Source organism: Thamnophis sirtalis, unplaced genomic scaffold (genome assembly GCF_051295495.1).
Source record: "Thamnophis sirtalis isolate CommonGarterSnake01/CBP01778 unplaced genomic scaffold, rThaSir2_p1.2 scaffold_5, whole genome shotgun sequence".
NCBI lineage: Eukaryota > Metazoa > Chordata > Lepidosauria > Squamata > Natricidae > Thamnophis > Thamnophis sirtalis.
In genome coordinates, this window is record NW_028261385.1 from 106,262,239 (window position 1) to 106,289,244 (window position 27,006).

Consider the following 27,006-nt stretch of genomic DNA (forward strand, 5'->3'; position numbering starts at 1 on the left):
ACATCAAAAAAGCTGACCCTACAGTTAAATTCATATTTATTCTCAGCCCTTTAAGATAATAATCCCCTAGAGGTATTGTACAATGGTGTAGTCTAGAAATAGAAATGCAATAAAAATTATTTGAAAAGAATCACATTGCTAGGATTTTTCCCACAGGGCAACATTTCCATAAGCAAGAAGGAAAAAAAAGAAAATTAAGTTGTACATAGTTCAAATATATTTTGATTTATTAAACAAATACAAAAATGTAAATTGAATTTGACAAAAGCAAAGGCAGCTGAAAATGAAAATAAAAATGATGTATGGATATAGAATCGTAAGTGACCTTGAAAGAATTGTAAACATGCTTATACAGTATTTCTTTCCATAGTGATAACTATACAAAGGCAAAATAATTGGCAACAGATCTTGAAACTGCAGAATTTTTCAGAGATCCTAATTGTATTTATTTTTCTGTTACAGCAATTTGCCACTTAAGTTTATGTTTCATACTTCTTAACAATGTATTTCAGATTTCTGGTCCTTGCCATAAAAAAACCTGGTGGCTAGTAGAAATTAACTAAATTTCTTTATTTGTTTATTCTTTCATTTGTTTTAGGAAAAAATAACAAAAATTACATGTATTTGATTTAATGCAGGTGTGTCCAACCTGTGGCCCGCAGGCTGCATGCGACACTGACAACTACAATGCGGTCCCACAAGATCATATAAATTTTTTTTAAGGAAGTTTGTTATTTATTACATTAACTATATTATATATTTTATATGTGGCACAAGACAATTCCTCTTCACTCAATGGAGCCCAGCCAAGCCAAAGTGTTGGATACCCATGTTTTAATGTTTTATCTTGTTTTTATTACCACAGAGTCACCTCTAGGTGAGATGGGTGAAAAGGTGAAAAATAATCCGAAATGTCTAAATGGACTTTGCTGTCAAAATGGATATCTATAACTTTAGAATGTTGTCAAACCTATCTACAAAATTTATAGCTTTTATGTGGAGTAGAGTGCCACCTGTTGATTAACTTCAGAAGCAAATCTAGATGACTCCATGAAATAAATTTAAAAACTGTTTTAAACTACAGAGCACCGCACTGGGAATCTCTAAATTTATATCCCAAATAATTTATATAGGACTTTCAGAAAAATCTGTTGTGCTGTTAAAGAGTTTTAAAAACCTATAAAATTCCCATTCCTAAATGAAGGCCATTTGGTAATCTTATCAATGAACTTAATGGAGAAGATTGATTTATGTAAATAGTTTACGAAAGAATGATTGAGCTTTGAGTTACAGTTGGAACTTATGGCTTGTATAAAATATTCAGCAGTAATAGGTTTACTGGAGCCCATTAATTTACCATTGTTTTATGGTGGGCATGTACATGTATTTTGTACTAAAATATGTCCTTATGCTTAAAAAGAGGATGAGGAAGGAAAGTTCAGGACTTTAAATTTTTTTCTATTTTTTCCAGCCTTCTAAGTATTCAGTACAGATTTGAAGTAATAAACATTAAATTTCTGCCATGTTAATTCAATTGGTACCCATGGAACATTAGTTGATTTCCTAATTAAATGATATTTTTAGTTTAAATGTGTCAAATAGTTTCAAGTTGGGTACATCTCAAGTGCCATTATGCTTTGTTTGTATTGTATAATTTGTTTAGTCCCATGCTTTTTATAGTTATTCATAATTAGTTGCAGAATATGAAATCAGGCAATGGAGACGTGTGTTTGAAAGACAGATTTAAGGAAGCTGAATCTGTAATAAACTGTCTGATGCCAAAGTGACAACATGCATCATAACATCATCATGCAAACCAATCAATCTAGAACTTGCATGATGACATCTGATACAAGTATGTAAGTTGTATCATTTGCATCATGTTATAACCCATGTTGTCAATGCTTCTCCCATACCTTTTCCTGAAGATTTCCCCATTTCACCACAAAACAATTATAATAAGCCAGTTCAAACTTAGACACAATGCTGAGGAAATAGAGCCTCACACTTGCTATTCCCCTCAATCTTTTGCTTGTCCAAATATTGGTATTTGCTTACTTGAGACAGGAATAAAAGCTTGAAAGACAGGAACAGAAAAGGAAAATTGTGGTTAAAGACCTCCATCCTCTAGCACTAAAAGAAAACACATCAGAAGTCCCAATGGAGAAATCTGACATATGAATCTTTATAGAATGGACAAGAGGGGACCAAAAATGTAATGTAAATCAACAGGTTTCTTCTGATCCAGTAAGCTTCCTTAAATTCATATTGATGATAACATGTTCCAAGCTATCTATTTCTGGAGCAAAACACACTGGCATTAAATATTATTGGCTGGTGAAAGGCAAAATTTCCCTTTTCCACGTAGTGAGTAAAACGAAGTTCCACTTTTCGGTAGTGTTGCAAACAGACGAATAGAAGAGATCAAGACTACGTATTGATCCCATGAAAATAAGAAAGCCACAATATGTGATCACAACATGCAGCTACCTGACAATTTTAGACTTGTTCCAACATAAAATTTGAATAATGGATTGGTCTGAAAGCCATTTGCCATATCATGGTAATCTTACATGCTGAATTCACACTTTGCAACAGATGAATATATATTTTCCCTGGCTTTGACTTTAGGCTGTCATGTAAACATAGCTACTGATTTATAAACCATGGCTTTTGTACTGTATAAACATACAGTATATAATTTTGCTTTATTTTAAAAAGCTATGGTTATAACAAACCCAGGCTTAGTGCAGGTATCTTTAGAATTGTTTTTGCTATTGCAGCAAATGCTATAGTCATGAGTGTCCAAATTTTAACTAGTTGAGGAAAGGTAGTTTTGACTATATCAGAAGTGAGAGCAAAACCAATTGCTCAGGAGTATTAGAATTCGATTGTTTAGGATTAGGGTTATACCAAGAGCACTGAAAGAGAGTAGTGAATTCCAGTCCTCTGAAAGGCTACATTTGCAGTTTATTAATACAAGCCGTAAAGTGGTTTGGGTGATTGTAATTGAATATGTGACTCTAGCCATTGTGATTTGGAAACTATGATCTCTAATCTTAACAAATCATGATTAAAACAGCTTGGTGCTGCAGACTATGCACAATTTAGAGAGGATTCACAGAGGCTGTGTGTATTTTTTTAAAATAAGCTTGTGCAAATCAGTATCAAAATTTGTGGGGTTTGCATCTTGTTTTGTTTGTGCAAACTGAAAGGAGCAGTTGTGGTCCTTCAAAGTTTGAAAAACCTGTGACATATAAATTAAATTTTAATTATTAAAAGTAAGAAGTATTTTGATTTATTGCCCCAGCCTAACCCGAGAGAAAAAAAAACATTTCTTTTTAAATAATTCCATTGTCATGGGGTATCACACATATATATTTAGCATTTTGGGAGATGCTATATCACAAAAAAATTGAGAACCTGTTTTAGTACAATATTTCAACTGAGACATTATTAGCCAAACATAGTCAGAAGGAAAAGGCAGTCACTGGACAAATTTCTGTCTTCTAGCTTCATAACAAGAACCACCTATTAGCGCTCGTCACCTAGAAAGAGAGATAAAAAATTAAGAGAAACATACAAATATTTCCTTGGTAATCCCAGTGTCAGGATGAATACTGCATTTCTTTGGAAGTTTCTAAACAAGGATGTGGAACCTTGTATCAGCCGATAAAGCTAAAAGGAAACATATCTATGCTAATTGAAATGAAATTAATTTCTTTCACTGCAATTGTTGTCTGAATGCTGGGAAGCTAATATGCACATACAAAGTAGTATATACTTTGTGTCCTGCTCCCTATCAGGCTTTCAGTGAGAGAATTTTGACACGGACAGTGTAGAAATGTGATGAATACTCTGTTTAACTTATACATTGTATAAAACTTAACAGTAATCCCACTGAATATATAGGAACTACCTTCCTAATATACCTATGTTGGACTGCATTCTTATATACTCCAGTTCACAGAATTTTAGATCTTGGGAGATTCCTGGAGAAAGGAAATGTAGTTAAAATCAGTTCCTGACTAAAATGTTTAATATACATTAGGAATTGATGGTGGATGTCCTGTCCTCTTCTCAGATGTTATTGTAGTGATAGAGAAGCAGAGATTATCTTCAGCTGATCAGAAAGTAAGCAATGATTTCTTTCTTTTATCTCCATTAATTGTTTTATGATCTATATGTGAATAAAACCTGCACCAATAAAGGAATGAAAGGGGAAGCTGTTAGTCCTGCTGAACAAGAACAAGGGGGTAGCTAACCAGATTGATCCAAAATAGTTTAGCCTCAAAGTCAGTAAACTTAAATTACTAATTACTATAGTGGAAAAATTTCCATAGAAGGGGACCAGTTATGCAATGTGTTACTCTTGTTCCTTTTGCATTTCTCCAATTTTTCAATAGGACACCTCCAACAGTATGCTTGTGTTGTTGCCCATCCCTTTTTTCTCTAGGCTCATATTTTTTATTCAGGAATATTTTCTAATTAACGTCTTTTTTGCCCCTTAATTTATAGGGCCTTTTCAACAGCACTTTCCCATGATCTAGAAATCTTATCTCAAACAGATCCCTCTAACAGTGATAACCAATGACCCAGCATTTGCAGGATCCTTTAATGTGTTTTTGAAAGAAGGTAAGGAAGTGGCTACCTTGTGTTCTACTAGGCACTAGGGAAGATACCCCGTCCCACAAACTCCCACCCTCCCTTGGCTATTTTAACATTGGCTTATTTAGGAATGGGAATAAAGCTGGATGAATAAGGGGGAGGGAAGGAAGGACATTGGGATGATGAGAAAGAAAGAATAATTGCATTTGTACCTAAGATGAGAAGCAAGTTTTCAAATTACAACACAATAGTTGGAACAAAATAGTGAATTTTCTGCTCAGCTTTGTAAAGATGCCAGAGTAATGTAAGATTGCCCAAGTCCTAAGCTGATTTTTTGTGTGAAATGAATAGAGATCAGGAAAAGGCTTAGTGCTAGATATAAATTAGAATTTATACAGAGTATGAGTCTAAAGTAGAATCCTTTGGAGATCAACGCTCAAGATGGCTACAACTGTTTAGTCAAAGCTCTAGTGTTTTTATATGTGTGTTGTGCAATGAGGAACTGTCTCTTGCCAGTTATATCTACCCATCCATCCATCAGACGTATGGTCTGGATCCTGCCTGAGAAGGCGTTCCATTGGTCAGGACCCTGACGATGCACCTTTCCTGCTTTAACTCCATTCCCAGGAACATCATTCTCCCTGAGGTGAAGTTAGCCCCATCTCTTGATCAAGCCTTGATCAATAAAGGAGAATATTTATAGCTCACAGTTGAAATGAAGGGATCTTGGTATTCTCTGAGCTTTCTTGCTTTCCTGCAGACATTTCATTACCCAAACTAGATAACATCATCGGTGCTGATGATGTTACTTAGTTTGGGTAAAGAAACATTGTAAGAAAGCAACCAAGCACAGAGAGCACCAAGAAAATGTTGAAAATGTTATTCCACCAATCCTAGGAATCCCATGGCGAGTCTGTGAAATGGTTGAATGAGACTAAATGACAATTGTCCTCCCGCAATCTTGGGGTTCTTTATTCCTGTAAGCTTTTTTTCTTATTTATGTCTGATTTGTAAAATATTGCGATGCAGTTTATTTTTTAAGATGCCAACAGGCATTTTTTATGAGATGGGCAGCTATAGAAATTTTCTAAATAAAGCAATATAAGAAAAGGGCTGGGCCTTCAATAATATGGTTATAGCACAATTCTACTTTTTTTAAAGACTTCTCTAAACAGCCTGAGAAAAACTTTTTTTCATAGTAAATGATTGCCATATGCATTTAAATTTATTGTAATTCACAATGGTGAATTCAAAGTGGTGTGGATTACTATTTGAATCCAACCTCTAACCACTCTAGTGTACCCAGTCCTATATTCTAGTTTCCTCTTTTTTCTAATGGATGACCAAGGTCTCAACCAAAGTGCCCACCAGATCCAAAAAAACATGAAAACCAACTGGATTCTTAAGCACCCAAGACGTTCCCCATTGCAAAATCCACAGCAATCAGAAAGCAGTATGTCCACGACAGAGTGACTTTGATGCCCACCAATTTTCAGGTCACATTATGGCTGCCCTGTTACAAAACCCAGACAAAGCATGGAACTCTCATGTGTCTTGGGCCCTCAGTAACTAGTTCAGGTACATGACATGGGTGTCATGGTGGCCAGAATGCCTGGGCCACTTCAAGCCCTTGGACAGGGAAGGCTGGTTGAAAATATCCTGTACAACCAGTTTGGGAAACTTTACTGTCACCTCAACAATTAGGCAAAGCAGCCCTGGGAGGTATGCTGTCTATGCAGCAGGGTAAAGCAGCTGATTCAACTACTATCCCCTTTGGGTCTAACTACATAAACAAGGCCCCAAATTTGGTTATCTGAAGAGTAGGGCCCTTTGATCCTAGTAATTTCATAAGTGACAGTAGCTATTCCCTTGCCCACCATACACTGGGGCTATAGGTGGTGCCTAACTGAATTTCAGCAGGCTATGTCTCTGAGAGAGACAGCTTGTCCATCCAGGTTTTGGTAATGCATATCAGGCCTGCCCTGACACCCATAATTAAATGGCAGATAATATTTGTAGATAGATAGACCTTGCAATTTGTAGCAGCTGCCAAAAACTCAGGGTTTTGTTGGATGAATCTGTTATGGCCTAAAGACATAAATTAGCAGGTAAAAGAGAGTAGCCTATTAAGAATATCCTCTACTTGTCCTGCAAGGTAATTTAATATCCATTGGTGAGGACAATTAGTTCTGTCCCTTTGAAATACAGTTACAATGCTAATTTAAAAAAAAAAAAGCTTTCCTTTGCACCCGATTGTGATGGCTTTGGCCAGACACTGCTTTGAGAGTGGGGATTGGACTAGAAGACCTATATGGTCCCTTCAACTCTATTAATCTGTTAAACTGTTAGATATATCATTTGAGATAAATTCACTTCAGTGGATATTTACTATAGGGTAGGATACACTCATGCATAAGATTGAAGCAGATCAATAGTCAATCTGACTTATTTTTTAAGATGCCAACAGGGCTTCTTAAACATGGCTTTAATCCCAAATTAGCTTAATTGTTCTAAAACAATTAGCATGACCCATCTTAATTTAGCTGGACTTCTCGGCAGCTTTCAGTATTATTGATTGCAACATTCAATCTGATTATTGTGGTTAAAACACAGAAGGATATCACCTTGAAATATTAATTGGAGGTTTTTTTTAAAAAAAATTAAAATGTCAAGATTCATTGTTTCAATATCAATTATAAATGATTTAGTCTTAGTTTGTGCTTAGTATGCAAATGGGTTTTCTGTATTCAACAATATTTGTTTCTCACATGCAAGTTCACTTCCTATACTTCGTTTGAGCAGTCTAATTTACTATAACTGTGTCAAAAATATTACCAGAACAATTGCAAATAATTCAAATCAACCTGTTACACTTTCAATTCACTTTGGTCCTAAGATTCACATGCATACCCTAAGCTATTGAGTCTTTAATGACAATTTGGGCTAAGCAACTTCATGCAAAATGAAGCAGCTTTCCAAGCTGAAGCAGCCCTTGGACCTGGTTTTTGTCAACCTTAGCAACTTTAATATATATGGACTTCAACTCCCAGCATTCCACAACTTGCTCCAGACCATGGGTGTCAAACTTACAGTATCATGGTGCCATCACATGACATTTTGCAATGTTTTTCCTTCGCAGATCTGGGGTGGCCATGGCCCGCAGGCTGCCAGTTTGACACCCCTGCCCTAGACAAAGTTTATCTGTTACTTTATAAGATTCCAATAAGACTTCTGAAAAATATTGTCAGTGGATTCGCTTTTGGAGATAGGGAAAGAATGTCAGTTGGTTCAAATAAGAGGTTGGTGAGGATCAGTGTTAACATAAATACATTGCTCTTGATCAGTATGCTTTTTAGATATCTAAATGACTTTATGATATACCTTGTCTCATAAACTTGCTTGCCTACTGTGATTCTCACAGAAAACCCCTCTGTAGTTTGCTTATCTTCCAAGGCTAGGTAAAATGTCATACTACATTTTTATGATGCTTAGCACAAGTTGATATTTGCTGGACACTTGGTCTTAAAAAAAATCTAGATATTTTTATCGCCCCAAGCTTTAAAAAATAGGATTTGAATGGATTATTTCCATTGCTATTTTTGCTAGTTAATTTCACCTAAATCAGTACAGTAATTTCAACTGTTACATTGGTTGATTTAATCTATTTGGTGAACCATCCTTGATGTAGAAATACTAAAAGCCAACATACATAATTCTGAAGTTTACAACACATGGGCTGAATTCTGGCTATCCAGAGCGTTTCCAAGCTCTGGCCATCCAGGCCCCTAATCTTAATTATCATGAAATTCATACAAACCTGGGAGTTTCTCAGGAAATAGCAAAACACTCATAAATCCATGCTTCTCTAGTGGCTGAGCAAAAGACAAGTTCAAGAGGGGAAAAAAAAAAACAAGAGGAGAGAATTAAGAGTCTTGATCCAGATGAGATCAGAGAACAGAGCATCCATATACACAATAAAGAGTAGTATCAATCTGATAAAAAAGTCACTCCTACTTTAGAAGTAGTGCAAAGGGAGAAAGGAAACGTGTTCAAAGACCTGGCCATGCATTCTTCAGGAAAATATGTGGGCCTTAACAGCATATATTTTAATAATTTCTAGTAGGCTTTGAACCACTTATAACCATCTTATTATCATCCTTGATGAACCACAAACACAAACACAGTTTCATTAACATTAAGAGGGCTTTTGGAATTTATTCTTTAAAAAAGGTAATGAAATTAAATACAAAAGTTCTAATGCAATATTAAGGTTGGAAATTTAAAATACCCCCCTTCCTCTGGGAAATGCAATATGAAAGATTCTTAAGAACAGCTGAAAATTACCCACACTGAACTAATGCGGCAATTTGAAAAGGTAAGAGCAAACAAATTTGTCTCCTTAACATTCAGTAACCAGTCTTCAGTGAGGATGGAAAATTATTGAGGAAAACACAAATGTTGCCAAATGCCTCAACATTTGTCGTTTCTCTATTGGTTACCATTAACACTGCATCTCTGGAAAAGTGCTTTATTTATCACCATAAGGAAAACTGTGGAATTCTCTCACCCAAGCTTCATTTTTCTACAATGTCCTCTCTCTCTGGAGTAGCTTTAGAAGTCAGAATACTGATTCAAAAACTTCATGTAAGACATGGGCAAAAGGTAAAGTCTCTTCATACATAGGCAAACTACCTTTATATTCTCCACCCACTCAGCCTCTTCGTATTCTTATTTTAACTTCCATCATTGTTGCAGCAATTTCCCCCAGGCTTTTTCTTAAAAGTAGATGATGGTCATATATCCCAATTCCAATGGCCCGTAGAGGACAATATTCTCAGCCCCTCACAATCTGCACAGTGAAGGATAAACATGACAGGTGGAAAAAGCAGCATGCTCCCAGTTCCAACATGAACCTTAGAGCAGGCAAGAATTGAGGACCTAGAATACTCTCATTCTGTTCTTGAGGTGAAATGCCTGAGGGTGGCTAAGTATTAGCAGTACTCACACTTCAGATACATAAAGAGTTATTGCCTGCCCACAATCTTAGTTCTTCCACTGCCCTGTCAGGAAAAGAACTCTTCCTGTTGCACTCTATGTGGCCCTTCAAGCCATTAATCTAGTTACAAGGAAGCTTCTGGAAAAAAAATTCATCAATATCTCTCATGAATGTGAGCATCTTCTGCCAAGCATACACAAGGTAGAAAAATTAATACATAAGTAGTTACAGCCCTGAATCAAGGTCTGCTCACTCTCATCATCCCCTCAGCCATGTGCTCAGAAAACAAGGGAGATAGCTCTTGTAGCTCTTACAATGCTTGTAACAATCATGGACGTTTTACGTGGTCCAGAAAATTAATACCCTGAGGGAAAGGAAGTGCAGGATTTTATCGGACGTGCATGTACACTTAAAAGTGTAGGGACACATGCACACAAAATTCATACCCATGCCCAACATAGAAACAGAACACACAAACGCACACACACTCAAGTTCACCATAATCCCTGCAGCCAAAGCACAATCTTGAAATGTTTATGCACCGTTTAGATTTCAGTAGGACTTTGTGCCCAACAAGTGGGAGGCAGAAGGGAGGAAGATCCATCAGTGGGACCATCAAATCATTCACAGGTTTGTCCTTACACAATGCTGCTTTTAGCAGACAGAAAAGCAGTGCAAATTGCACAGAAAACAGTCTGCCCTGGACAATCTCTGACGTGACTGAGGGAAGAACAAGCAAACCTCATATCCTTGCCTTAGGTATCCATCTACTGCCACCATTGGGCAGAATCTTTGCTTGTCTAGAAAGGCACCTGAACTGATTTGTTTTTATGCACCAATATTTGAAAGTAAGTTCTCCCACTCTTTAATCTACAGCATTTGCAGGCTTACTAGAGACAATTTTTTTCCACAAATCCCCATTAGCTTTTGGAAACCTCTTTGTGCCTCTGTGGCCCAAGGAATAACCAGAATATTGAAATGAAGGAACAAGAAATTACAAGATTAAAGCAAAGGGGAAATACTTTGAAGATGAAGGCAGCAACCGAGTATGAAGGATAAAAGTCAAGAACTGAAAATAAAAGTGTGCAAGGATAATGTGGTTTTATAAACACGGATAGAAACAGTTACAGCAAGGACAGGGGCAGGCTGGATGGGATTGAAGTTTGAATAGATATATCTATCCAACTATTTGTATATATATTTATATATATATTTATATATTTATATATAAATTCAAGTGGGGAGAAGGCCCGAGTCTGTTGCTTGGGAAATTTTCCCTTCTAATTGGTCTCTCTGTGCAGTGCAAGAATGATTGTTTCCACCATTTCCTCTTCTCCACTGTTCACTCCCTGGAAGATTCCTCTGATTCTTGCTCTCCAAACATCACCGCACTAGAACCATCTTATATCCAGCCTGGCCTGGCAGTAAGGACAGTGAAGGAGGCATCTGGACTGCACATAGAGAGAAGTAGCCCAACAGTTCCCTTCCCCAGGGGCTTTCCCAAAGACTTCATTTGAGCCTTGGGTTCCAGACTGCACTTATTGCAGAAAGGGGGAAAGAGGGGAGTGAAGACAGAAAAACAACCCTCAGTCTCTTTGGGGCAGGGGGGGCGTCATTTTGGCACTCTTACCACTAGGCATTTTTTTTGGTTTAGACTTGATGCCTGCAGGAAGCTTAACATTATGGTGGAAGTTAAACCATATAAGTTTCTAAGTTGTAGTACCCACCTTCCCATCCCTAATTCTTCCTGAAGTTGGCTGGGAAAAGATTAGGCACTCCCCCATTCCATAGCCCCCTCAAGAATTGGATTGTGCAGACTCAGCTGTCAGTCACCAGCAACATCCCATTATCTTCAAGGTTTTGTAAGCCAAACAACATTTGATGCCTAGAACAGGAGCAGCCATTCTTCCTTCCTCCAGCTCACAGGAAAGAGGGGGTGAAGGAAGGGAGTGACATAACGAGTGAACGTTCTCCAGTCTACACCCCAAGGGAATCTTTGGAAGACTCCCAGTCACCTCATTTACTTGCAATCAGTCATTGCCGAAGCTCCTTTCGTCCACTGGTACCCCCTCATTTCTTATCTCTGCTGGATACCTTATCAAGTGAGAGAGAAAGTGGGGTTCCCTTAATGAACAAGAAGGCCTGGTGTAAGGGAGGAGCCCTCTTCTTGCACAAAGAGAGTTCGATCCCCTGCTTACGGGGGGAAGGTTGTGCCTCTGGAGGCACTAATGGTAACGCCAAGGAGCGGCCACTAAATAGATAGAATACCCATTTCCCTCCCCCTAAGGGAAGCCGTCACAAGCTGCTGCATGAGGAGAGGCCATCACAAAAGAACTGCCCATGGGCACACAGATGATGCAGGAGAAGTTTTCCACTCCCCTCTTCGGCCATGGTCTCTAAGAACTGGAAAGGTGCTCCACTTGGATGGTGCTGGTGCTAACCGTGAGGCAGATGTCTTTGTGATGCTCCGAAGTTTTATAAGGGGTAAGGTCAAAAGAACACTGTGGGGGAGGATTGGACGGGTTGTCTCCAGATGGACCCCCTGCTGCTCCACTGCCCTGTGCTTGGAAGTGCTGCTGCTGTGATGCCTGTGATTGAGCCTGGACTTGGGCTTGGACCACAGCCACCTGCTGCTGGGGGTCAGGGATGTTGTGTTTCCGCATGTGTTTCATCAAATATGTTTCCTGAAGTGGAAAAGAGGCACAAAATACATTCAGAACCATGGATACAAGTGGAGCGACCAACTCTTTCATTCCACTAAGAGGATGGTGCATACCCATGGGAAACAGCAGAAACCTGTTTCCAGAGCTCTCCACTGAGGGCAGCGGCCAAATGGTCCTCCCGTTGTCTCCCTCTTTCAATTAAGTTGTGCTTACCGAGGTATAGGCCCGATTGCACATGGAGCAGTTGTAAATCTTGGCATGCTTCACTGTGTGAGTGGCTAGATGAACCTCCAACGAGGTGGCATCTGTGTATGCTCGGTGGCAATTGTGGCACTTGAAGGGTTTGTCTTTGTTGTGCTGCCTTCTGTGGGACTAGAGTGGTAGGGAGCGAGAAAAAGGGCAATGAGTTGAAACCTTGTACTGTCTTATTCTGTTCGGAGGTCTATTAATGTTACTCAAGGAACTGTGTTATCCGTATGGGACAGGCCAGTCCCATTGTGCTGGCAAATGAGGTATGCTGCAGATCTCCTCAGTCAAGGAATTCTTGCTGGCAGAGTCCAGGAGAAGAGTCTTCTCTGCTGCAGCCCTGATCTTTTGGAACATCTTGCTCCCTGGGGTGAGCTTAGGTCTCACCCTCCTGACCTTCCACAAGAGCCTAAAGACCTGGCTCTGCCAGTTGGCTTGGGGCTGCGCTGGGGGAGCACCATGCTGGACCTGGTTGATCAACTAATAGCAGCCTTCACTTCCCTCCCCTGTACGTTCTGTTCTTTTCCTCCCCATCTTTTAGTTTTAGTTATGATTTTATCATTTGTGTGTTTGTGTGCGCGCGCATGCACACACACATAAAATAAATAAAATGAAAAATAAATAATGCCATTTCTTAAATAAAACTCAGGTATGTGTATGCGAACACAGGCATGGATACTATCGAAGTATCTTCTAAGCTGGCAATTCACATAATATTTATATAGCCAGATCCCCTATCATTTGTTTTGGTTTTATCTTGCCCAAATTCCTCCAAAATACCAAATTACATTGTATTTACCTTCCCAAAGAACTAAATTGTACATCATGCTATTTCAAATGCTATTTACTGTATATAAATTTCAACTTAATATAAAAACAAAGACAAAGCTACAGCAGTGAGTTTATTGTTGCTAAGCAAATAAGCAAGTAATCAACTAAACATGTTAGTATTATTAAAATCTATTAAAGCTCAGCAGTCTAGATTTGGTTGCCACACATGCTTCTTCTTGGCAACAAATCTGGGAACTGAAGGTAGCAAGCAAGACCTAAAACAATATAAATTAAGATCTGTGCTGTTAATTACAGTTAATTTTTGAATTTAGCAAAGTTGGATTCTTTATCTGTGACATTTGATAAAGTAGTTAGTTTGAAACACCAGCCTCCTCTTACTCAATAAAAATCAGATTATTAGGATCACTTTTTATTTTCCTTCAAAACTATTTAGGTTTGTCACAGTTCGCAATCAGGCTAGTGGTCAAATTATGTTAGATTTTCCTAGCAGAACTGTTGATACAAGCCATACCTTTGCAAAAGTGTAAAAAAATAAATAAAAAATGACACATTGTAACAAACAAAGAAATGAAACCTTTCCTCCCTCTATTTAAACGTCCACTTTCTCTTGCTTACTTTGATTCAAAGTTACCCACTGATTGGAATCGTGTTTAATCAGCATACAACGTCTAGTGAGCAATTTTATTTTTAATAACAACTACCATGGATTGGATGCGGATTACTAGCAATTCAGCAATGATCCCAATGAAATAAAAAAGAGTTAAGTGCAACATCCTTAACATGTGCTGATTTCCCCATCTTCCAGTTTATGGAATAAGTACACAGATGTTCAGCCTGGATAAAAAAAACACAATGCTGGCAGAGAAGGTACGGAGGACTCCCTCCTTTCTAAAACAACCACTGGGCACATATGTTCTTTCGATTCATCTGCCTGGTGCCTCAGGCAATGCTTAAACAAAAGGCTACTGCCACCCCTCAATGCTTTCCAACCACAACCCCAAGTTGCTGGATATTTGGATCACTTCCTTTAGAGACTTACCTAGAAGAAACAGAAAGCCTTACCTGCAAGTTTGAAAGTTGTGTGAAAGCCTTTTCACAGCCAGGGTGAGCACATTTGTAGGGTCGATCTCCAGTATGAATCCTATTACCAAAAGGATAGAAAGAAAAGATCAGCAGAAGAAAAGTCAGCATAGAAACCCACTCCCAGATGTTCTGAAGATGCCCTCCAGCTGAGCTAGGCAAGCAAGAGATGCACCGCCCTTCACCAACTTACTTCCTTGTTTCTTTGATCAAGCCACATGCCACCTCCTTCCCAGTCCAGCTTAGCTAGCTAAGCTCAGAAGGAAAGCCCGCAAGAGCATGCAGAAACAAAAGGAGAGGGACAAGCAGCTCACAGGCAAGAGGCAAACTCTCAGTTACTTCAGCCACCTGTGGCAGTGCCAGGGCAAAGGACTGGAGAACAAGATCTCAGTCCAAACGGAAGTTGCTTCTTTTAATTCTGCCCTTCACCATGCCAAAGAATGTGCTTGCTCACGCACATTTGCAATGCCTGCCAAAATAACTAAGGAAATCATACATTCATCCTTTAAAGTATCAAGGAACATTGCCATACATTCCACTTGTACAGTGCCACTTTATTCCCTGTAGCTTCATGCCCCTCTAGTCCATGCCTGCCTCAGTCTCTCTCTCTCTCTCTCTCTCTCTCTTTCTCTCTCTGGGACCCCCGGGAGGGGAAGTGAAAAAGGGCCACATCTTCCCCGGGCTATACTCCCTGCCCTGGCATGGTCAGTGTCTCCTCTGCAGCCCCCACTCTTTCCTCTCTGGCAGGCCACATCTTTCCAATTGACAGGACTGGCTTCATCCCCCACCCTCTCCATGCATGCTTGCCGTGTGTGCTCCAAAATAGTGCATGCTGTCGGCACGGGGGGCCAGGCTGGGCCCCCAGCCTCCTTGGCCCTTACCGTGTGTGCTGCTGTAGGTGGGAGAGCTGGCGGAACGCCTTCTGGCAGTAACGGCACGTGTAGGGTTTGACCCCCGAATGGATGCGGAGGTGCTGGGCCAGGTAGGACGTGTTGGCGAAGCTCTTGGAGCAGTGAGGGCACTTGTGTGGCTTGACAACCGCCGTGTGGAGCTTGGAGTGGATCCTGCCGAAGAGGAGGAGCAGGGGCAGCAGTTGGACATGACCGCCAGCAAGCTAGCAATGACAACATGAGGAATGGTACCATGCTGTCTCTCGCTACAGTGGAGGAAAACCAAGTGGGATACTTGCCTTGAACTCCATAAAAGGGAGTTCAAGACCAGGAGGCCAGAGAGAGGAGTCGGGAGTTGTGGGAGTATGTATATGAGAAATCCTGGGCTGGGGAAGCAAGGGGACGGAGCTGCTCAGCAAGTGTTTTTGTGATGTGAAGTGGGGAGGCCGTCAGTCCTGCACCTACAGATTCAGTCTCCCAGACATTGTAGGAACTCCTGTCTCTGACGACCCAATAGCTTCTCCATTTTCTCACAGACTGTTCTGTGGCAAAGGAGCAGATTGCATACATTAAGAGGCCCCTCTGCTCTTTGCACAAACTAAGCATGGACCAACTGGCAGGAAATGGCTGAGATGCTCTGAGCAGTCTCCCCATGGGCACTTGCCTCATGCTACGATGTTGGCAGCATGCATCATGGATGTCTCCCCCAGTCTCATCGGACCTTACCGTGTGTGCTGTTGTAGATGTGAGAGTTGGCGGAAGGCTTTCTGGCAGTAGCTGCAGGTGTAGGGCTTAGCCCCTGAATGGATGCGTATATGTTGGGCCAGGTAGGAGCTGTTCGCAAAACTCTTGGAGCAGTGAGGGCACTTGTGTGGCTTTGCCTCGGTGTGGGACTTGGAGTGGATCTGCATTTCTGACTTGGAGTAAAAGGTCAGGGAACACATCCGGCACCTGAGACCAGGTTGAGGGGAAAAGAGACAAAGTCACTCAAGGGCAAGCCAATATCTATGTTCCTAGGATCATCCACAACTGACCAGAAAGATCCTATCACGTGAAAGAAGAGCTGCCCATGTCCAGTCCTGACCAATTCTGTTAAGAGGCAAAGGAATAAAACTGATTTGGATTCGGCTCTTTCAGGAAGGCCTTTCCTTAGTTTAGACTGCCTTGGAATATGAACAGTATGGTAGGCTCAGCACATCTGGAGAATATCAAGCAGGGATTAGTTGATCTTCCTTTAAACTAAAGAAACTACAAGTACCAGGGAAGACATAGCCAGTTAAAAGTATTTTTGTGCTAAATTCTTAATCACTATGGAATCTGAAATTTTAAGATTCTTTCTCAATTTGATGTTGAGAAAGATGTTTTGAACTACAATTTGTTAATCCCCAGCCAGCACACTAACCTGCAGAAGGTGTAAGTGCTCCAACACTGGAGGCTTTTAAGAAGAGACTGGATAATCATTTGTCTGGAATGATATTTAGGGACTCTTGCTTGAGCAGGAGGTTGGACTAGAAGAACTCCGAGGTCCCTTCCAACTCTGATATTTTGTTATTCTGACTGAATTCATATCATATTGATATTAAATTACTAGATGAAAAATGATTATATTGATTTTAATTAGGCTTTTAAACCTTCCTATTATGTTCAATTCTTTTCAGTCATTATAATATATACAGACCAGAAAAAGAGCCCAAATGGTAAGTTGGTTAAAACTCCTGAAACTGTGCACAGGATCACAGAATGATAAATAAATATAAATCATAAAGACTTTGAAGGAAGAGTCCTCTACCATCCTGGACAAACGGTTGTCCAATCTTTTCTTGAAAACCTCCAGCAATGGAACACCAACAACTCCGGGAGGCAAGCTGTTCCATTGGTTAATTGTTCTCTGTGTCAGGAAATTTCTGTTTCAGGTAGGATGTCTCTTTAACAAGCTTCTACTCATTGCTTCTTGTCCTACCCTCAGGTCCTAATAAACATATAATAAATAATAAAAATATGATCCTTATATTTTTAACCAAAACACCATGAAAAATGTGTAACTTGTGGATAAGCCATCCTTCAAAATTTTCTGTATATTTTAATTTTCATAGCTTATCTGATGGTGCCACATTTTCATGGTATTTTTAAAAATCTAAGGAATGCCTTATCTATCAGTATATATTTATTTGTTTATTGTGTTTATTGATATGTGGATACTTTATTATGGATAGTCATAAGCTCATTTGCAGATAAATTGAACACAATTTGGTCTGTGTGTGGGTAATTTTGAACCAAAAATCCATGATTTATGTGCAAATATATATATATGGTAATAGTAACAGAATATTATATAGACGAATACAATGCAACAACTTAAAACTTTCTGATAAACCTCAGCTTCTGCAGCAGTGGAACTATCTTTCACAAATGCATCCTAATCTTCCTTCTAACATATATAAAATTAGAACAAACATACCTAACAAAGCAAAAATCCTCAACGAAGAGGTGCAATTTTACCTGAATACCCTGATTTCTAAACTAAAGATTGGCATAGTAGAATGTCTCCACTAACCAGTTGTGCTCTTGTTAATCTCATCTTGCTATGGTGCTCAAGCATCTAGTAAAAATATTCTGAACAAAAAACGTCAATGTCATAATTACACAAATTAAAAAGACCCAATTGCAGGGAAATGTCTTGATTCCTTTACTAAAAATGGTCAGAGTAATGATAAATGCAATCCCTTGCATTCCATAAGCCAAGGAAGGGTGGAGAGGGGGAATCCTCTCACATGTCCAAGAAATAGCAGTAGCAATAGCAGTAGACTTATATACCGCTTCATAGGCCTTTCAGGTCTCTCTAAGCGGTTTACAGAGAGTCAGCATATTGCCCCCAACAATCTGGGTCCTCATTTTACCCACCTCGGAAGGATGGAAGGCTGAGTCAACCCTGAGCCGGTGAGATTTGAACCGCTGACCTGCTGATCTAGCAGTAGCCTGCAGTGCTGCTCTTAACCACTGCGCCACCTTGGCTCAGAAACAGGTGCCTGAAATCTAGGAGAGACTCCTGTGTCAACTTTAGTACAGATTTATGTTGAGATAAGTAGTTACCTGCTTAGAGCTTTAAAGATAGTAACTATCTTGAATTTAGCGGAAAACACAATTGGCAACCAGAACAGAGATTTCAACCCAGGCAAAGACATATCATCATTTATCCAGTGGGTGCTACCTTTTGCTCTGCCTGAAGCACTACATAAAACATGCTGCATGTTTACGAGTATAATCACGATGTAACAAAGGTATGGGTAATCACTGGCAGATCTGATTGGATTAAGAACAGACATATCTGGCATACTTTTGGTTATAAAAACAAACTAGCTGTCATTTCTACTTCCTCAAAGATGGCAGGGAGCCAAGGAACCCTCCAGCCATTCTTGGCAGTCATTCTTTCAAGAGTAAATTTTACTTTACATAGGCTAAATATCAGCCTAGATTTACTGAAGGTTCATCAGCATATTTGAAGGCACCTCATTCCAAAGTTATGGACAGCCTCCCATAGCAGTTCTATATAAATTAATAAGTAGCAAAAATTAATATAATAGAACCAGGGGTGGGTTACAGTAGGCAGTACTGCTGGTTCGCTCGTATGTGTGCTGTGTGCATGCTTGATGTGCGCTGTGCGTGCATGTGCAGTGCAATTAAAATTGTTCTGTGCATGCGCAGAACTGAAAAACAAGATGGCGGTGCCATAGGTGCTACCCGGAGAACCAGTTTGGGAGCCAGGCCACCAAACCACTACCAGTTCAACTGAAGCAGTCCAAACTGGTAGGAACCCACCACTGAATAGAACCCTGTCTAACACTATAGACCAAGAAGTCCAACTCAAAGCCTATTAGCATACAAATTCATAAAATACAGGGCTAAAAATGTGGCAACCCCCCTTTTTGTGTGTGTGATATCAGGCTCTTTTTTTAAAAGTAAAAATGGATGCCTAAACCTTGGAGATAAAAACATCAAATTCACTCTTTAAATTCTCAAAACCCATCCCACAAATTACCTACACCAAGCCTCACTGTGGCTGATTTGTCTACATACAATAGGCTTTAGGACTTATTTTCAAGACGTTTTGTCCACGTTTTAGCTTTACATAAGCTAAAAGGAATCTAATATAACAGGGACCACTGATTTCAAGTGATTTTACCATGTCTAATATGAAAACAAGAGCCCAGGTTTAACCAGTTGAGTCGTTAAATTTAATTTATTTAAAAAATAATGGTCTCAATAGAAGGAAATTGACACTAATAACCCCAGAGATCCTAGAAACATGTATGGTTGGAACCAAAAATTGTCTCTTTATCTTCTCCATCAAATGCAAAGCTTGTATAGAAAACAGCAATATACTAGAAAATATGAGAGGTGGCAAAAAGGAGCTGACAGCATTATAACTAAGACATGTGGAATTGTTTCCTGTGTGGACCATTTCAAGAGTTTCAATGAATTCCCAGTCAATGACTTAACCTAAATTGAGTCATTCTTTGGGTTCATTGATTATTACTCCTGAAAACTCTATAGGAATTTTGTGATCATATTGAACGTTAGCTAGCCTTGCACATCATACTGCAATCTAAATAAGTAAAGCCACTGGCTCCTTGTTGTTTACACTCTCTTTGGATATGATGCACCCTTCTGAATGGCATAGAAGTGTTGCAGCCAATGAAGGGAGAAAAAACAAAACACACTTGACAACTATATTGGTTATTTAAACTGCCAGCATATTCTGCCAGCAGAAGATATAGTTAAAGAAAAACATGAGGGGATTTTCAAGGTTGTTGTTGTTTTAATTGGGAAAGACTTTACTTAATATAAAAATATTCTGAAAAAGAATATTTTACTCACATTTTACTCTAGAGAAAATTTATTCCTGTCCCTTACAGTTTCCATAGAGCAATTGAACAAAAATACTATTATGGTACACATGAAAACTGACAAAGCACTTACATACAGTTTTTAAAATACATAGCCTTATTGGGAGTCTAGTCATCCTATTCCCCTGTAGGTTTGTAACACTTCCTATCTGTCTTTTTGGGGGTACTGCATGCCTACATTTTCTCATAAATGCCTTTCTTTGACCAATAACCATTTTCCTGGGTTTTTCCTTTGCAGATTATGAGTCTCTAATGATACTTCTGATCTGCTCTTCCACACAGGGTATGGTACTTACAAGACATTTCTCTCCTTTTTATCCATATTTTGGGATGCCATTTAATATTATATTCCTTAAATATTTTTTCACAGAATTACATTAACATATAAATTTGAAACAACAAGGCTGTAACAAGACCCAAACGTATGAGTTAAAGAACATTCACATTTCTTACCCTGCGCCTCTATAAAAAAAACACCAATGTCTATCCCTTTTAAAAAAGACTTTAAGGAGTGAAAAATACAAGAAGTAATATTTTCTGATGAACTAGTTTCATTTTTTAAATATATATGATGCATATGTCACATTTTTAAAGCCTGGACTCATTGATTTTTAAAAACTGAATATTCCAATTCCAAATATAGAGGAAATGCTAACTTTTATTTTACTTTTAATGGATTGTAAAACTGAATTAGTTGTTTCAAGCACAGTATTTTTTTAAAGTGCAATAATTGCAGTCACCTCAGATAGCTAATGCATCTGGGCTATACTGTTTATTTAATATATGTTTCAGTTGTATGTACAAGCAGTCCTTGACTTACGACCACAATTGGGACCGGAACCTCCATTGTTAAGTGAGGTGTTATTAAGGGAGTTGTGCTCAATTTTATGACCTGTTTTGCCATGTTTGTGAAACGAATCACTGCAGACATTAAGTGAATCATGCGGTCATTAAGCAACTCTAGTTTCCCCCTTGACTTTGTTTGTTGGAAGTTGGCTGGGAGGTTGCAAATTGTAACTACAGGACGCTGCAACCATTTAGCTATGTAAAGTATTATTCCCCTTTTAGCCCAAATATTCCAATAGAACTTCATTCCTGCTATTTTCAGATCTGAGTTATACCACAGTCAGCTTTTCATATTATTCAGAATCAAACTGCTTGCCTGTTATTAAGCAAATATGACTAGCGGCTTTCAAACTAAGAAAGACAACTCTTGGTTTAATATGTCTAGATCTTAACATCTGCCATGATTCCATATTTGCTTTCTCAATGACCCCCGAGAAGAAAATAATCCTAATATCTCTCATTCCTGAAAAATACAGACATTAAGCCAAATGATATTGTTAAAACTGTAGAAGAATTCTGTAATTTCTTGATGGCCTCTCATCCAATTATTAGCCAAATCCATCCCTGCTTAGTTCTTACAACATCAGCTTATATTCATTAGATGCTGCCATCTGACATGAGATAAAATTCATATACACGGTATTTCCAGTATTCTGCTAGATGGTGAAAAAAAGATACACCAACTTATAATTGTGCAAATCAAGAGATGAATTTTCCATATGATCAACAACACTAATTCTATACTCAAAGTGCATTTCTCATGAATAAGGATCGTACAAGTACAAATGTTGCTTTAAAAGCAATTGTAAGAGAATCAGGGCAAGGCAAATTAATATATTTAGAAACACCCAGTATCACAAGTGCAAGATTCCCACACTGACAAATAAATAAGTTTCCTCCAAAAAGACATTAATTTCAAATAAAGCCTATTGTGCTACTTGCTAAAAATAGGGGTTTTGGTTTGTGGGACCAATCCATTCAGCAATAACCATAGTCCAAAGCTCAGTCCTCAATTTTTATCTTGGAGATATATTCTTCAGAGGAATATTATTGCATTCATATAAGCAATCCAACTATGCTATTACATTAAAATACTTTATCAATCCCAAAACAAGGATAGCATGATCATCCAGTGTACTACAGTTCTGTCAGGCAGAATTAGACATAATATGACCATAGCTTGATAATTTTAATTAGCTCCTCAAGAGTTTAATGTATTCACTAGCAATACCAGAATAAGACATAAGTATTTTTTTCAGTACTTTAGGTGAAAAAGAGTGGATAAATCATGAAATAAACCTTGACTGCTATATAGTCAAATAGCAGTCAAAGTTTACCACTGCCAGAAAGACTAAAACTGTAACTCACATAATGGAGACATGAGGGACAGACTAAATTCACACAGGTAGTTCCGGCATGCAGTTGCATGTACCAACCATTACATTAATTTAGAGAGCAACTTACAACTGGGTCAACTGGGTAAAAGCCAGCTAGTGAAAAGTTATCGTTCAGTATAACCTGCTAGGTTCTAATGCATACTTCCCTCTTACCTAAATCATAAGTAAACCAGAAGCGCAATGAACTAGAATGCCACATCATGGAAGAAGACAGTTCCCCTGTAATTCAAATGAAATACTACTTGTTCATATGCACTCTTGTGAAATCTGCCCAGAGCGAGTTGGGTAGGCTATAAAACTGTCAAATAAATAAAATGCAGGGTTTCTAATCCCCATAATCTCACCGGTATGTCTTGCCATCTTTGTGCTGGTCTTCTTCATCTTCATTGGGTAACACAAAAGGATCACTCATGTCCGGCAGGCCCGTTTCCTGCAGCCGCTTCTTTTTTCTTCCCCTGGGAGCTTTAGGGGTGATACTGCCAGCAGCACTCACTGCCCCACCCTCTGCAAGGATGCCCTTCTTAGAAAGGTCAGGTATTACTTGGAGAGCTGCCTGGGAACCAGGAGGAAGAGCTGAGACAATCATGGGTGCAGAAATGGGAAAAGTTTGCACAGAAGAGGCTGTGGTCACCAGGGATCCAGAGGGAGAAGTTATTACCAGACCAGGTCCTGTATGAGAAAACAGAAGGATTGTCTCAAACCGTACATGTCCTAATCCACCTGTTAGCATGTCAAAGGAAGAAAATCATACTAATATAATTATGTATAACTGCTACTAGACTAGGCCCGCAGGGATCAAATTTAAATGTTCATGCACAAGCTTCATCCTAAAACTCTAGGCCTACCTGAGTTGCTGCAATAATAAAAAAAGGTATAAGTTTTAATAAAACCACACACCCCATACTACTTTCTAGACTAGATCAGCTATTATCTAGATCAGACCTGTCAAACTGGCGGCCCATGGGCCGGATATGGCCTGCACAGGCCATGCCCACCCCGTCACCACAAAGTAAAAAACATCCCAACATGTCATGATACGGCCTGCGATGCAATCGGGTTTGACACCCCTGATCTAGATGGGAATATATTTTATGATACAGTAATATTTAGGTCACACTACACATTTAATCAGAATGCTCCCTTTCCAATATCTAAGCAAAACTTAACTACATTCTTTTATCAAGAACAATCTAAAACGTTGAGTTAGCAACTGGACCATCCAAATTACCTCACCTGTTGTCATGAGCCCAGTAGACTGCACTGGTACCACTGTGATGTTCTGTGTTACTGACGTCTGGCTGGTTGGGGTAAGGTGTTCTGGCTTGGTGTCAGAATCCATAGAAATGTTGGTGGGAAGGGCCACAGAAGTGGGGACAGTCAGTAAAGTAGGATAGTGAGGGGGAGCCAGACCACAGCTCTTTTCTGAGGGCAACAACTGCTCCTTCATTTTGTTAATGAACATACTGTTGTCAATCTAAAGAGAAAATGGAAGAGTTTTAGAATAATCACGAGCCAAACTTCATAAAAAGCAATTTACATTTCAGATATTCCTTACCTGTCCCGAGACTGTGGGCACTCCTGGCCAGAAATACGGGGAGGAGTTGAAGTGAGATTCTTCCATTCTAGCTGGAAGACATAAAGATACAAAGCTAGTTGTCAAACTATGTAATGTCTATATGGTACCGAGAATCATCTTGATCCCTCCACAATACCTGTTCTGATCCTTTCTCAGGTCATTGTAAACATTTACTAGCATGTTCTGATGTTCCAAACATTAAAATAGCTCTCAAATGTTCTAAGCATCATCAAAAGGAAATCTTGCTTCATATAGTTACAATCTTCATGAAAAGACATGAAAGACATTTCTCAGTATCTTTCAAAAATATTGACAAGCAAAACATAGCAGCAAGATGTTTGGAATCACTAAAAATGATTGACTCCCCTTCCCATTTTCACACAAAGAATTGGCAAAAGACCCTGCATCTCAATGTTGTAAACCTACTAATGATGACTAAATCTGGGTATTTGCAAAAACTGGTTTTGTTTAGTTCTCTGGCATACAATGAGGGACACAAATTATTTGCTGAAAACTGGGGTGAAATCCAACACTGTGCATTCCCAGGTGATTTTCTAATCCTTCAGAAAACATTTTACCAATTATGTAGGAGAGCTGGAATTATCTTTATAATTCTGTTGAGGAAGTTGCACTACTGGATTTCATACTCAATCAGACACAAATAACCATATCCTAATTCTGGATACTCTCTACTGAATAAAGTGTTAAAAACACTATCTCCAGTTGTTAGAATTGTACAGAATTCCATACATAGCTTCTAAAATTATGATGAGCACATAGTCCCTATTCTTTCACTTTGAAAAATCTCAGAATGCAATATTTTTAATCCATCAAATTAAAAGAAACTCTTAGTGCTACATGTGGTTAAATAGTCTTTGATCTAAAAATTTGATAGTAGAAAAGCAAGATCCATGGCTTGAAAACTCTTGATCATATAGCTTTTACAAAGTTTATATAGCATGACACAGACATACCAAGAACATGCCACTTAAATTACTTATTCAAATTTCAGTAGCCTCCAACTTCTGATAGAGCTCACAATGGATTTAGTTTCTGTTGTGCTGAAGGATAACTAAGGAGCAATTAAAAAACAAATATTCTTGGTTTCATTGAAATGGCCAAAATTTAATAAACATGTTTCAGGGTCAACTTTGAAATATTCACGGCATGTATGTATGTATGTTATCTAACACTTATATTAGCAGATCACAGGTAGTTAGCAACCCATTCCCTACACTCTCAAGCACCCCAAAGGAAAACTCCGCTGTTCTTTAAAAGCAGTTTTCAGCCTAAAAACGCTAAAGTTGCAGATGAAACATACCAAAAGCCTGCTATAATTATGCAAAAATGAACAATCCTGGAATTCTACAATTGCAGTGCTAGACTATCTCTTTCCTGGAAATCTGCATTCCATCTCCATCTTTCTCCCAATCTCATCTTGTGGGCCTGCACCTGTTTTGGAAAAAACTAGACTTCAAAGAGAAATGTCAAACAAGATTATTGAAGCATCCCAAGCGCAGGCTTACAAGTCTACCACATTCCAAAATCGAGTATAATTAAATGTGTGTGTACATAAAGGGGAAGAAACTAAAGAAACCACGTATAGAAAACACAGCTGAGGAAATTAGATCTATTCTGAAATACGTTGTGTTAGATCAAGCCATGAGTTTAACAAAGCCCAACCCCCTCGCTCCAGGGAAGTCCAGGAGCAATTTAGGGAGCCAGCAAGCTTCCCTTTTTCTCTGGCAACAACATTCAGAGGGATGCAGGCTTTGAACCCCAGGGATTTATATACATTAAAATGGTCAACAGCCAATGATAGGCTTTGTCTGTAAAGGGTGCACGTTACAAAGACCAACTTTCCTCTAGTCGGTCCCAAGTCGGGATCAATTTCCCTCCCGCTTTAGAGGCGCCAGAAATCCAGGCACTCCGCTCCTCCCCCCCAGGACCCCTCGCCCCCATTCGCACCCCCGGCTCCCTTCGCGCCCTTTCGCTGGCACTGACCCCGCCCGCGGCCCCTCGCTCTCCGACCCGCCCGGGCTGAAGCGGGGAACAGTGGTCGAGATGACGCAGAATCCAGAGGCGCTCGGGCCACCAGTTGAGACGGGGCAGCCCCGGAACCTCCACCGCCGCCACCCGCCGCCGCCGCCGTTCCCGCGGAGAGCCAGGCGGACAGCAGACAGCCCTTGTCTTCCGCTTCCGGATGATTTAACCCCGGAAGTCCTCCTTGTCGAGGAAAGCCACTCATATTCTCCCGCCCGCTGCCCATTCATCTGCCCCTCCCGGCCCCCGGAGACACAGCCCCCCAGCTCTGGCCCAAGTGGCGGCAACGGCAACCTCCTCCTCACCGGAAAAGGGAGCAAAAATCACTTCCGAGTTGAGGAGGAGGCGTTTGAGCTAAAACTTCCGGGGCATGGTCCGCGAAGGGCTGAATCGCGACTTGCCGGAAGTGACGTGATTCTTGGCCGCGTTTGAGGAAGAGTGGGCTTCTCCCTTTCCTGCATTGGATGTTCAGTCTGAATATGAAATCGGATCGACTTATGTAGGGGAGGTCCACCTGCTAAAGATCCGTACAGCTTCGTCAAGGCCGTAGGAGAGAGAAAGCCGACATAGACACTGAAAAGTCAACCGGCGTTGGCGGAGCTCCTTCCAATCCGAAGTCTCGTTTAGAGAGTGATCGTGTATATATTTCAGTTAGCACCTGAAATGCAAACACCTGAGCCAAGGCACAAGGTTGATCCCAAAGTCCTCGAAGCAGCATTGAAGATGTGTCTGCTAAAAACCTTAGTGCCAGGAAGAAATCAACCTTCCTCTCCACCTAACAAAGGCAAGGGGAGAAAAAGGAAGGCCATTGTGGAGTCGGTCGACCCACATTTCCCCCTCTAAAACTTTACGAACTACCCAGGACTCTCAGAAGGAGACCCTAGACATGTCTGACCCAGAGCAAAACCAAAAGACAGGCAAGCTTGTCTTCAGACAGGCACCAAAGGAAATATAGAACTGCCTGC

General features: G+C 39.7%; 1 protein-coding gene across 10 annotated transcripts; it reads right to left on the minus strand.

The window, feature by feature from the left end:
• Positions 1–205: 205 nt before the first annotated feature.
• ZNF384 (zinc finger protein 384) lies at positions 206–26,351 on the minus strand. Of its 10 annotated transcripts, none has more exons than XM_087716427.1 (12): positions 26,003–26,139; positions 25,320–25,450; positions 23,978–24,048; positions 23,656–23,896; positions 22,767–23,091; positions 16,002–16,226; positions 15,267–15,449; positions 14,368–14,446; positions 12,481–12,639; positions 12,046–12,288; positions 8,426–8,480; positions 206–3,548 (listed from the first exon to the last, which is right to left on the minus strand). In XM_087716427.1, exons 3-12 carry the CDS (start codon positions 24,041–24,043, stop codon positions 3,535–3,537), a joined length of 1,590 nt encoding a protein of 529 aa, XP_087572553.1. In that variant the 5' UTR covers positions 24,044–24,048; positions 25,320–25,450; positions 26,003–26,139; the 3' UTR covers positions 206–3,534. The 10 variants fall into 10 exon arrangements, 8 of the variants coding, with proteins under 8 accessions (XP_087572553.1, XP_087572552.1, XP_013920136.2 ...); XM_087716426.1 differs by lacking the exon at positions 25,320–25,450 and adding an exon at positions 24,973–25,070 and having other exon boundaries at positions 26,003–26,130; XR_015696774.1 differs by lacking the exon at positions 25,320–25,450 and having other exon boundaries at positions 11,332–12,288; positions 26,003–26,351.
• Positions 26,352–27,006: the final 655 nt, after the last annotated feature.